At 39.5% G+C, this 11,908-nt stretch overlaps 1 protein-coding gene across 1 annotated transcript; it reads right to left on the bottom strand.

The window, feature by feature from the left end:
* Window positions 1-4,321: 4,321 nt before the first annotated feature.
* Vim (vimentin) lies at window positions 4,322-11,899 on the bottom strand. Its single transcript, XM_077802347.1, has 9 exons — window positions 11,174-11,899; window positions 10,454-10,514; window positions 7,936-8,031; window positions 7,688-7,849; window positions 7,154-7,279; window positions 6,584-6,804; window positions 6,106-6,149; window positions 5,569-5,654; window positions 4,322-4,679 (listed from the first exon to the last, which is right to left on the bottom strand). Exons 1-9 carry the CDS (start codon window positions 11,734-11,736, stop codon window positions 4,638-4,640), a joined length of 1,401 nt encoding a protein of 466 aa, XP_077658473.1. The 5' UTR covers window positions 11,737-11,899; the 3' UTR covers window positions 4,322-4,637.
* Between the last annotated feature and the right edge of the window lie 9 nt (window positions 11,900-11,908).

The raw sequence follows: 11,908 nt of genomic DNA, 5'->3' as shown, positions 1-11,908 counted from the left end.
CTAAAGGCTTGCCTATCTACTGATGTTCCTTCCAATTTATCCTTCTAAATAGATCACTTCTGCATATGGTCCCAACTTCTGCTTTTTCAAAGAACCTGGGTCAACACAATTTGGTTGGCTGATATGTCTTGAGGATATTTGTATCTGTCTCCATGAATACAGTTGACGTCCGGTGTTTATCAGCTTTGGTGTCTTTGTCTAGTTTTGGAATTGTGTCCCTTCCAACGTTCACGTTGAAATATGAAGTATTGGGAGGGATGGTGTGACTGTTAGGAGGTGACTGAGTCATGAGAGCTCTATTCTCATGAAAGAGATTAAATACCCTTATGAAAGGGCTTGCCAGAAATTCATCCCTTTCCACCCCTTCTATCCCTTCCATCATTTGAGGACACAGCATTCATCTCCTCCAGAGGATGCTATGAAAATGCAGCACCTTGGAAGCAGAGACCAGGCCCTCGCCAGACACCAAACCTGTTGCATCCTTGATCTTGGACTCTCAGTCTCCAAGAACAGAAAGAAATAAATGTATGTTCTTGGTAAATTATCCATTCTCAGGTATTTTCTTGTAGTATCACCAATGACTAAGTCAACTATCTTCATATAATGAATTAGAAGATGTTCCCTCATTTTTATGATCTGAAAGTGTTTATGATTTGAATTTTGCAAATTAAATGTTTGGCAGAATTCAAGTGTTAGACCATCTGTTGTTTTTTTTTTTTTTCAAAAAAGACTATCAGGTTTTCTATATCTCTCTGCAAGCCCCTGGATCTCAGACTTCCTGATCTCTAGAACAATAAGAAACTAAACTCCTGTTGTTTAAACCACCCTATGTGCTCTATTTTGTTATGGAAGCATGAGCAGAACAATTCAGACCCTTCATTTAGTCGAGGTCGGGCAGGTTGGAGAGACAGCATTCTCTTGGACATACTGTTTGCTTTTCTTGCTTCCTTTAAGAAGCCCATGAGGGCTTAGTCTGTTTGAGCTGCTGTAACAAAATGCCTATATTTGGTGTATTAGGAATAACAGAAACCTAAATTCTCATGATTCAGGAGGCTGCGAAGTCTATGACCATGGCACCAACAAATTCCACCTCTAGTGAGGGCCCGAGTCCTAGTCCATACATGGTGCTTTTATGCCGTGTCCTGCTGGTGGAAGGACCAGATAAGCTTTGCCAGGCCTCTTTGATAAGGCACTGATTTCACTGATGAGAGCTCTGCCCTCTTGACCTCGTACCTCAAAGGCCCCACCTCTGAATACCATCCATTGAGACTTTGGTTCCACCATATGCATTTTGGGAGAACACAAGCATTCAGACTCTAGCTGTAATAGAAGCTGGTGTCCCTCCCCTTCTTCCTCTCCTCTTTACTCCCTTAATCTCATAGTCTTAGAAAAGAGATTTTGTTTTCTGAGTGGCTTTGTTAAAAGTCTGGTTGTGGAAAGGTAGATTACTATTGTATATTTCAGGGTAAAATAATACATTTGTTTCATACACCAGCAGTCTCTTCCATTTGTCATGGTTGTGAGAAAACTGAGTTGGACTTCATAGTCACATCATTTCCAGGATTTAACAGTCCCCTGGGTAGCTTTCTACAGAAGTATCCTTTATGTCTTAATTTCCTTCTCTCCACCCTCTACATTTTTCTGTTATCTCCTTTAATCTTGGAATAATGTTATATATAAAAGAACCCAGCACTAATCTCTGCTTCACCCTAGGTGGTGAGAACATGGTTTCTTTTTATGAGTTTTTCAAAGTGGAAGATAAGGAAAATGCTAACAGCATAATTAAAGACAAAAATAAAAGAAGACTTAATGAGATTTTAATTCCTATGACATGGGCTCCTGTGAGACTTTTCATTAAGGTCTAATTTCTGACAGTCACAGATAAGAGAGGCCAGCTCATGTTTTCCGTTTCTGGGATGTGACTTTTGAAAGAGCTATAAGGGATTTTGAAGGATGGGGACCCCCGTAGTCTCGAAGGGTATGGGCCGAACTCCTTGTCATGAATTCTCTCTTCCCTTAAAACAAAACAAAACAAATTGTGACTGACTTCTTAATTCCTTTTAAATACTAAAGGGTCATTTGTGTGAAGAAAACCAACATGAATCTGAGGCTTCCTGGGATGACATTCATATAAACCAAACAAAGTGAGAAAGGAAATAGGGTCAGGATGCTGAGAGGGGAACATGGTGAGCATGGCTAAAAGACTGAGAACAAAACCAAAAATCAAATAGAAAAGGTTTCTTGATCCATTTTGTCCCATTATCTCAGATGTAGAACACTTATAAAAATTCATATATAGTATCTGATATATATAATATAAAATGAGAATTTAATTATTAAATATGATATTAATATAATAATTATATTAATTATATAATTAATCTTATATAGGCTCTTGGTTATGACTTCCAACTTATTTTAATGCACCTGTGTCAACTGCATTAAAATATTTGCAGAATTGAGAACTTGGGACTTAATGGGTTAAGGACCTAAATATCTGCTAGTTTACACTGGTGAAGCAGATCATACCATGGCAGTTGTTGGTATAGGGGTCAAGCACACTCAAGAAATCCCAATATGAACAGAATAGCCTTCTTACTAGATTATTCTAAGGATAGGATGACAGGGGTAACCTATTGTCTGAACTGGTACATTTGTGAGTCTGAAAGGGGCAATTCTAATAATTGTGCTGACACACAGGTGTGAACTATGACTACTCTAGGCAAGTCAGGATTCAAAGTCACCCTAGCTAGGAGTCACTTCAGTGGCCAATCATTTCTTTACTTCTGCTGTGCCTGTTGTCACAAAATGATAAAAATCACAGCTAACATAGCTGCCTATAAGCAAGACTTCCCGTGAACTATTACTATTCCCCTCAGCAACTTCAGAGAGGGATACAGCAAGCACAGAAAAAAATTACAACATATGTCTACTGTATTATTTCTGGAGGAGAGGGGATAATAATAATAAAGATACAGGAAATGGTGGTTTAGAGAAGTCCAGGAATGTACCCAAAGGAGTTTCACTCCAAAATACACACTGTCAACCATTATAACAACTCTCTTGCCTCTGGGCAATACCTTCCTTCTTCTATTTATGTAAATTCTATGAACTTTCCTAAGGTCTGTCCCATGGCAGGTCTATAGGAAGCTTTTTATGACTATACTATTATTCTCACTGCTCCAGGTTTTAAAACCTCATTACACTTACAGTTAACACTGTCTGGCCATGTGATGTACATGTAATAATCTCATCTCCCCAGTTGAAAAGGCAGGGATTTTCATTTTGTGTCTGATACCATTTTCCAAACACAAAGGTCATTAAAAATATCTGTTCTATTAACTCTGCAGGTACCAACTTGAATGACAGATCAGCTGGTAGAAAAGGCAGGCCTGAGGGAATAATTCTATTTTAAAAGTTTAAATCTATGGATGTAAATACAAGTTTACATGTTATTTATGCTCATACAACCCGCATACACCAAAGCACGCCACTTTTCATAACTTGAAACTTGGTGAACTTGCCCCATTTCTCTACATCCTGCAAGTGGAAGTTGCATTTCCTGCAACTTTGGTCATTGCTTAATGATTCAAATCCCATAGTGGAATTTGTACTAATCTTGTGCTGCACATACAGAAAAAGAAGTTTGCATTTTTTAACTTTATGAAGTCTCTGGACTTGAAATTACACATGAACATGGATCCAGCTGAACTCATGTTATAAAGAGGTCTATCATTTTTGCACACATCATTTTCTTACACAGGTTCCCCAACTACTTACATCTGGGTATTATTCTAATAATCTCATCAGAAATTGAAAATATTGTAAGTTGAAAATGCATTTAATAAACTTAACCTACAAACAAGCTCAGCAACACAGTATAGTGCAGTGTCTCTTGTTTTATGTGGTAGACTGGGAGCTGTGGCTCACTGCATATAAGAGTACTACACCATATATCACTAGCCTAGAAAAAGACCAGAAGTACAATTTCTACTGAATGCACAGGGATTTTTGTTCATTAGGAAGTAAAAAAATTCTTCATTGAACCATCCTGAGTGGCGGGCCATCTATATTGTATCTAATTGTAAATTTTTTCTTTGGTGTACAGGATTGAACCTAGGGCCTCATGCACGTTAAGTGTGTATCCTACCACTGAACACTGCCAGCCTAAATTTAAAAGATAATAGTAACAACTGAAAAAAAGTGAGCATAAAGAAATAGAATTTACTAACTTAATACCTAAATATTATTTTAGTGGCAAATTAACAAATAGGATCAAAGAGAGAATTGTTCTAATGTTATACAGTAAATAACACAGTAGAAAAGTTTTTCTAAAGATTTATTGAAGCAGAAACAAGTTGCTCAGATACTTGCTGGAAAAAAAGCAGTTTTAATGGTATTCAAAAATACTTTTTAAAAAGTATTCTAGCACAAGACTTCTTCATAAACTAGATTATGTTGTAAACTTTTTTTCTAAATCTTTTAGGAGTGTCGGTTGTTAAGATCTAGAGCTCGTTCCTATTCCAAATCTATCTTGCGCTCCTGAAAAACTGCAGAAAGGCACTTGAAAGCTGTTTCTTTAAGATATGGATTTTTTTTTATTCTTGCTGGTAAAATACTGCTGCACTGCACAGCTTTTATTCAAGGTCATCATGATGCTGAGAAGTTTCGTTGATAACCTGTTAAAAACAAAACTCAAATCAAATATAATACTACATGCAAAAGTTTAAATTATCCCATAAATCACAGCAAAGAAAAATCTTATTAAACATATATAATTTATTGTGCCATTTGGAAGGTCGCACTGATTCTACATGGTAAGAATTGCAGCATAGAGGGACCAATACATGTACAAAATGCCTGTCATCTATAGGCAAAGTAACTATCCATGGAATTTATGACATACAAAAAGAAAACTTTTCAAAAACCTGTGTTTTTGAAGGATGCCATAAAAACTCTATGCAGCAAAGCTTAAAAGCAATAAAGGCATATTAAAATGAATGGCAAGTGCATTTTAAATTTATGTGTAAGGGAAGATTTCATGATTACACTAAAGTGCAACCATGTATTTCCTAGTACAGAGCGGTAACAAGAAACCAATTGATCTTAGGCACATTCTTATATTAAATGAAGAGGTTTAGAAGTATTTAGGCAACAGTCATTAAGACAGGGCCATATGTCCAAGATAAAAACAATCCTGATATTGAGGTAATCTGGTGAAGTAGTGTAGGAAGTAACTTAAGGAAGTTTTACTTCCATTTCAAATTAAGTACCACAACAGTTTGCTAATTCTGGAATGAAGGAAGAGAATTACTATACAATCTCATCCTGGAGCCAAATAATTACTAGGCCATGTGTATTGCTGGAACAAGCAGTTTATTCTTGTAGCAGGCATGAAAGGAAGAAATGGGAACTTCTCAAATTAGCTAGCTATTTCTGATATATAGGTTTATTGACTTGAAAGGGGATTGATACCCTTCTGAAATTACTCCATTTTATTTATTTTCTTTTAATTTGTTATTGTTTGTTTTAATTACTTTTCCATTTTTCAGTTTTAAAGATACCAACCTGTCCATCTCTAGTTTCAACCGTCTTAATCAGAAGTGTCCTTTTTGAGTGGGTATCAACCAGAGGGAGTGAATCCAGATTAGTTTCTAAATAAATAATACAAAAAATAAAACTTTTTAAAAATGTAACCCATTTTACTCAAAGAATGGATTATTTTGCAATTGTTTGAAAAAAAAGTGCTAGTCCCAAATAATTCTACGACATATTATCTGTTTGAAAACCAAGTTATCTAATACCTCCTTGCCCTCATGAATGACATGTTACAGTGTACTCCATTAGGAAGGAACAAAATTAAGTTTACATTTAACTTGAAGTGTAACATTCAAGAGAGTACTTGGATTTGAAAATTATGCATGTTTTCTGACATTTTGGCATTTTTCAGGTATCAGAAAAAATGAGGGCTTTACCATAAACAGATAAGATATGGATTTCTTCTTTTATTCTTGCTGGGAATATACTGCTGCACTGAGTATGTACAGCTTTTATTCAAGGTCATAACCTGTTGAAAGTTTTCAAAAAAGGAAATAAAATGCTTACCCCTCAGGTTCAGGGAGGAAAAGTTGGGAAGAGGCAGAGAAATCCTATAAAAAAGATAAAGGAAAAACAGTAAAATTGTTATCCTCTAATAGCAAGGAATAAATTTATATACTCTTCATTTTCATCCAATAAAAGTTACTCTTGCAATTCACATTAGAGATGTGTCTCATAACTATTTACCTGTGGTTGGTCTCATTAGTACATTTAAATTTTTATTTCAAGCATTTCCTCACAGAGACATAAGCTAGAGACATTACAGAGGGGAAATAGTGTGGATTTTGACAAACTATGGGTTCTAATTCCAGTTCTGCTATTATTAGCTCTGTCCGTGGCAGGTTACTTCCTCTGAACCTGAAGTTCCTCATCTATAAGGAGTGGAAAGGAGTTACCTTGAAGAAATGTTCAAAAGATAAAAAGAGGGGCAGAGTGCCTTGGAACTCCAGCTACTAATTCACACTTAAGAGTCTGTATTCTCTACCTGCTCTCCTCGCCTTCCAGCAGCTTCCTGTAGGTGGCAATCTCAATGTCAAGAGCCATCTTAACATTGAGCAGGTCTTGGTATTCACGAAGGTGACGAGCCATTTCTTCCTTCATGTTCTGAATCTCATCCTGCAGGCGGCCAATAGTGTCTTGGTAGTTAGCAGCTTCCACGGAAAAGTTCTCTTCCATTTCACGCATCTGGCGTTCCAGGGACTCATTCTGCAGGAGGTGAGAAGGGCTTCCGATGTTACTTCCTGGAAACACCTAGCTATTCCCAGAACCAATTATAGATGGTATACAATGGTCCGTTAGTGGAAAAGGGTACCCACTAATTTTGGATGGAGAATGTGAGCAGCAAGTTCCTCTTACTGCAAGCAACCACAGATTAAGCTAATACCTCCAAGAATTCCATCTAGTGCTTTGTGCGTCTACCTGGAGAACTCATTTTCTTTGGACAAATATATAAATTTTCTTCACTTGAAATTTTGTTCAGGTGTCACTATGAGCTTGGTCAACAAAATGGATCCAAGCTCATAATTTCCTCCTTTTACTATGGGGTGGTACTCACAGTTCCTTTAAGTGCATCCACTTCGCAGGTGAGAGACTGCACCTGTCTCCGGTACTCATTTGACTCCTGCTTTGCCTGGCGCAGAGCATCATTGTTCCGGTTAGCAGCCTCAGAGAGGTCAGCAAACTGTTGGGAAGAAATCAGAAATGGATATTGTCCACATTCGAGTCTTTTCACTCTTAGGGAAATAAATCATAATTCTGACCCAGTGTTTTCTGAACTATGTCTAGTTTATGTTTTGAAGTTACAGAAAGAGCATTAGAATGCTGACTTTAGTTTTCAAACAGTATTCATTCTATTGAACTCATTTAAATATAGTGGTGTTGGGGATTTCTCTGAAGTACTGTAAAAGATTAGTGAAAACAGGGTCTGCTATTCTAAAAGAGGCACAGTGCATGGTGGGGAGGCTGTAGCAAAAGATTTAAGTTAAAGCCAGCTTTTGAGCCAAGCTAAAAAATAGTTAGAAATCACAGACAGGTGTAGTGTTTTCAGAATTGCTTTTCTTTTGTTCTACCACACAGACTCACTGCATACCTTGGACTTGTACCATTCTTCTGCCTCCTGAAGGTTCTTGGCTGCCACACTCTCATACTGCTGACGTACATCACGCAGGGCAGCCGTGAGGTCAGGCTTGGAGACATCCACATCAATCTGGACATGCTGTTCCTGAATCTGAGCCTGCAGCTCCTGGATTTCCTGAGGGAAAGGACAGACAGAAGGTCAGTCAGGTGGACAGGGAGCAGCTTTCCCCTCATTCATTCACTGACAGCTATTCCACTGACCTCATCATGTAGTTTCTTCAAAAACGCGATCTCTTCTTGCAAGGATTCCACTTTACGTTCAAGGTCAAGACGTGCCAAAGATGCATTGTCCACATCCTATTTTGAAGAGAGAAAAGACAAGATATAGAGGGTGCAAACGTCTATGGTTTATCTCATTTATTCATTTTAAGTTAATCACATGAACCTAGTCTCTTTACTATAGAAAAGACGTTGACAAATTTTATGACCCTTGAATAAGTTTACAAATCACTTTGTGCTACACTATGCTAGGTTCTCTTTTCCTATTTATAAATTTGAACTGGGACTCAATTGTTTGTACTCAAAGGAACTAACAGACAGCCTAAAAATAGATAAATGTATACTAACATGGTAATGAGTGCTCAATTATTCTTGAATCTACATTTTATCAGTAGTGTTTTATTATTTTTTAAATCTAGAAAATCAATGCTGCAGAGTTTTTACGATTTAATTCCATGGAATAACATGATGATCGGGGTGAGCAAATTTCATTTCACAATTTCATGTAACATGAGTACATGTAAAACAGAAATTTGTGCTTCAAAAGTTTAAGCATATATCTACATTCATTTTCTCTCTCTCCCTTTCTCTCTTTCTCTCTGTGCAAATGTTCTGATATTTATCCTTGGGATCCAGAGCAACTATTTCATTTTCTGGCATCCAGGTTACAAGACTAGATTTATATCAAGTAGCAATTCAATCCTCCAATTCAGGATATGCACAGGCAAAGGTGCAGCCAGGCAAATAAGAAAAAGAACTATATTTGTTTTGTCTTTTCTAGTGAATTCTTCTCCTGAAACTTCCCTGACTCATCCTATATGGGTGTGTCTATCTTCTTCACTTGTTACTGTGTCAATTCAGTTACTTAGCCAGTTTCACAATGACTGGCCAAAATGTTTGCACAGAACAAAACTACAGAGAGACTTCTTGCTAATCTTGTTCTTCTTTGTTTTCACTATTTATGAAGTCTACATTCCAAACCAGAATGTGTGATCTTGCAAATAAGATTTTATTTCCCCTCCAGGGAATGTTTAATATCCCTTATCTTGTAATAACTTGGATTACAGTTTATTAATAATTTGGATTATAGTTTATAGCCTTATAGTATTAAAATGTTGAGACACTTATCATCTTCATGGAAAAAATGTTTAAAAATGAAATAGAAAAAATTCATTTGGGCTTCCTGTTAAGCCCTAAGAGAGATATAAAAGATACTTTATTAACCTCTTTTTAGATCTTCAAAGTGACATTCTATTTCATGGAAGAGAATGAAGCATTTATTTAATCCCCAAACAGGGAATCTTTCATATTGTATTGTTTTATATTAACTCATAACTCTGCAGAAAACATTATAGGAACAATGGTCATAAATGCTCAAGGACTAAAATAAGCCACATATAGCTGTGTTTCAATTGGTTTGGAAAATGTGTTTCAGATTAAAAATGTTATCCTGGACTATTTATCTGAAAGAGTTTTGCAGCAAATCCCATTAAGTGTTCCCAAGAGCAAAACTATGCTGGGAATCTCCCTGGTTTGGGATACCAATTTTAACTCCATCTAATTTTGGAGCAAAAATAAAAAGCTTTTCATATAATTCCATTATTCATCCTTGGGTTTATTTTTGTTAATGGAGAGAATAAAAAGAATATAAGGACACAATAAAGAAAGGCTTCTCAAAATGTGAGAAGTGACTGTAGCTTCAAGAACTTTACACATCACATAATTTACCAGTCTGGGGCAGATATTAGATAACGGATGTTAGCAAATACTTGTGTCCAATTAAAACTATGCTTGCATCATTACATATTCAATAAGAATGTAGCCTGTTGCATAGCTGCTCTGGGAACACAAAGACTCCTATTATTTCTGTCCAGAGCCATCACATTTGCCAGAATGTGTGTATCTACATTCCATAGTGAAGCCCATAGAAACCATTAATACCCTTCAGCCACAGGGACAGATGGCTTCTTTTCACCCTTATTATATCACAAAATAGTTGTGCATAGTGATACCTCCATCTAACTTTAATGCCACAATAGGACTTGGAAAGAAGAAAAGAAACTTATTGGCTTAATTCCAGTTAAACTAAGTTTCTTATCCTCCAATACTGTTTACATTTTAAACTATAGGGCTTTAAACTATGTGTGTGTGTCATGATCTTGTAAAAGTGAGCCAACTTAGCTTAAGTAAACCACAAACTAAATCAAACTGTATGTGTTTGAAACCAGAATGTCAATGTGTTACAAAAATGAAAGGGAAAATATATTTCTTTGCCAATAAAAATCTTGAAACAAAGCAAAAAAATAAAATCTTTTCTTTATGTCCTAAGGAACGGTTTCTGTTCACAAAAGTTGCCATCTTTGGTCTTTCCACCACTAGGAGACTTTACATAAAGAAGTGAAGTTTTGCACTTTTTAGATTTTGGTGAAGTAACTTAGAATTGCCTGTGGTTTTGTTGGGTGGGGCCCGGTGGCTGCAAGTGGGACGAGAGTCTACAAACCTGTCTGAAAGATTGCAGGGTGCTCTCGGCTTCCTCTCTCTGAAGCATCTCCTCCTGCAATCTAAAACAGTTGCACATTAACCAAAGGGGAACTGGGAAACCGCCAGGGGCGGGGCGGCCACACCCAAACACCACGTCGCAGTGCCTTGAGACAAGAGCTGCTGCGCCATCTCCACCCTCACCAGAGACTAAAGCTTTTAGAACTCCCGCCTTCTGCAGTTTTAGCCAGACCTGGGGGTACCACGCTGAGACAAAACGCTAGCTGCAACAACTTCCAAGACAAACCCCTCTCCCACTACCCCTGAAAAGCCTCTTCCATCCCTTTGTCTTGCTTCCTTCAGAACTATCCTCTCCCCCCTCCTTCCTTCTGGCAACTGGCAACCCGCCAGGAGAACCAGGAAACTTTCTGAAAGTTTGGGGAAATCTCTCTCATCTGTCCGATGGCCTTCAACAACAGATAACGTGGTAGTTTGAAGAAATCTGTAACAAGAACCGGAGCGTTCTTGGGCAATGAGTAGGGGGAGAAGGGAAATGCTAACTGCGAGGTCTAGGTTCAGGGAGGGGCTGCGCCACTGCAACCACAGCCTCACTCCCCCACGTTCGCCAGAGAGCCGCAGCCCCCGCCTCTTCCCCAAGGGCGTGGCAGCCACTCGCCGGGGTCCTGTTCCCCTCTCCCTCCATTCCCGTGCCCCCCGTGGGGCGCCGTGGGCGCCGTCTTACTTCTCTCGGAGGCGCATGATGTCCTCAGCCAGATTGTCGCGCTCCACTTCGACGCGGGCCTTGTCATTGGTGAGCTGGTCCACCTGCCGGCGCAGCTCCCGCATCTCCTCCTCATAGAGGTCCCCAAGACGCGACTTGCCCTGGCCCTTGAGCTGTTCGAGCTCGGCCAGCAGGATCTTGTTCTGCTGCTCCAGGAAACGCACCTTGTCTATATAGTTGGCGAAGCGGTCATTTAGCTCCTGCAGCTCTACTTTCTCGTTGGTGCGGGTATTCTTGAACTCGGTGTTGATGGCATCGGCCAGTGAGAAGTCCACCGAGTCCTGCAGCAGCCGCACCCCGGGCACGCTGCTCCGCAGGCGCACGGCCGAGGAGCGCGAGACATAGGCACCGCCTGGGGAGGAGGCATAGAGGCTTCGGCTGGTGCTGGGGCGCAGCGCGCTACCCAGGCTATAGGTGCGGGTGGACGTGGTCACGTAGCTCCGACTGGAGCTCGGCCGGCTCGCTGTGCCTGGGCCGCCGAACATCCTGCGGTAGGAGGAGGAGGACACAGACCTGGAGGACATGGTCAAGGAGGGAAGCGGTGATCTGGGCGGCTGCGGAGGTGCGGACTGTCTTCAGGAGGAGAGGTTAGCGAGAGCGCGGTGGGTGTGGGCGGTGGGAGCGCTGCTGCGTCTCTAACACGGGGACCCGGAGCAAGAGTGGCAGAGGACGGGACCCCGCCAAGGGCGCTGTTTT

Source organism: Urocitellus parryii, chromosome 9, assembly GCF_045843805.1.
Source record: "Urocitellus parryii isolate mUroPar1 chromosome 9, mUroPar1.hap1, whole genome shotgun sequence".
Taxonomy (NCBI): Eukaryota; Metazoa; Chordata; class Mammalia; order Rodentia; family Sciuridae; genus Urocitellus; species Urocitellus parryii.
This window is presented reverse-complemented; position numbering and strand designations above follow the sequence as displayed.

Excerpts from the sequence above, each read along its gene's own strand:
- Vim (XM_077802347.1), bottom strand. The coding sequence starts at position 11,736 with ATGTCCTCCAGGTCTGTGTCCTCCTCCTCCTACCGCAGGATGTTCGGC. Across the intron at positions 10,515-11,173 it reads ATCATGCGCCTCCGAGAGAA|ATTGCAGGAGGAGATGCTTC; the intron begins GTAAGACGGCGC and ends CAACTGTTTTAG. Across the intron at positions 7,280-7,687 it reads AAGAATGGTACAAGTCCAAG|TTTGCTGACCTCTCTGAGGC; the intron begins GTATGCAGTGAG and ends TCTTCCCAACAG.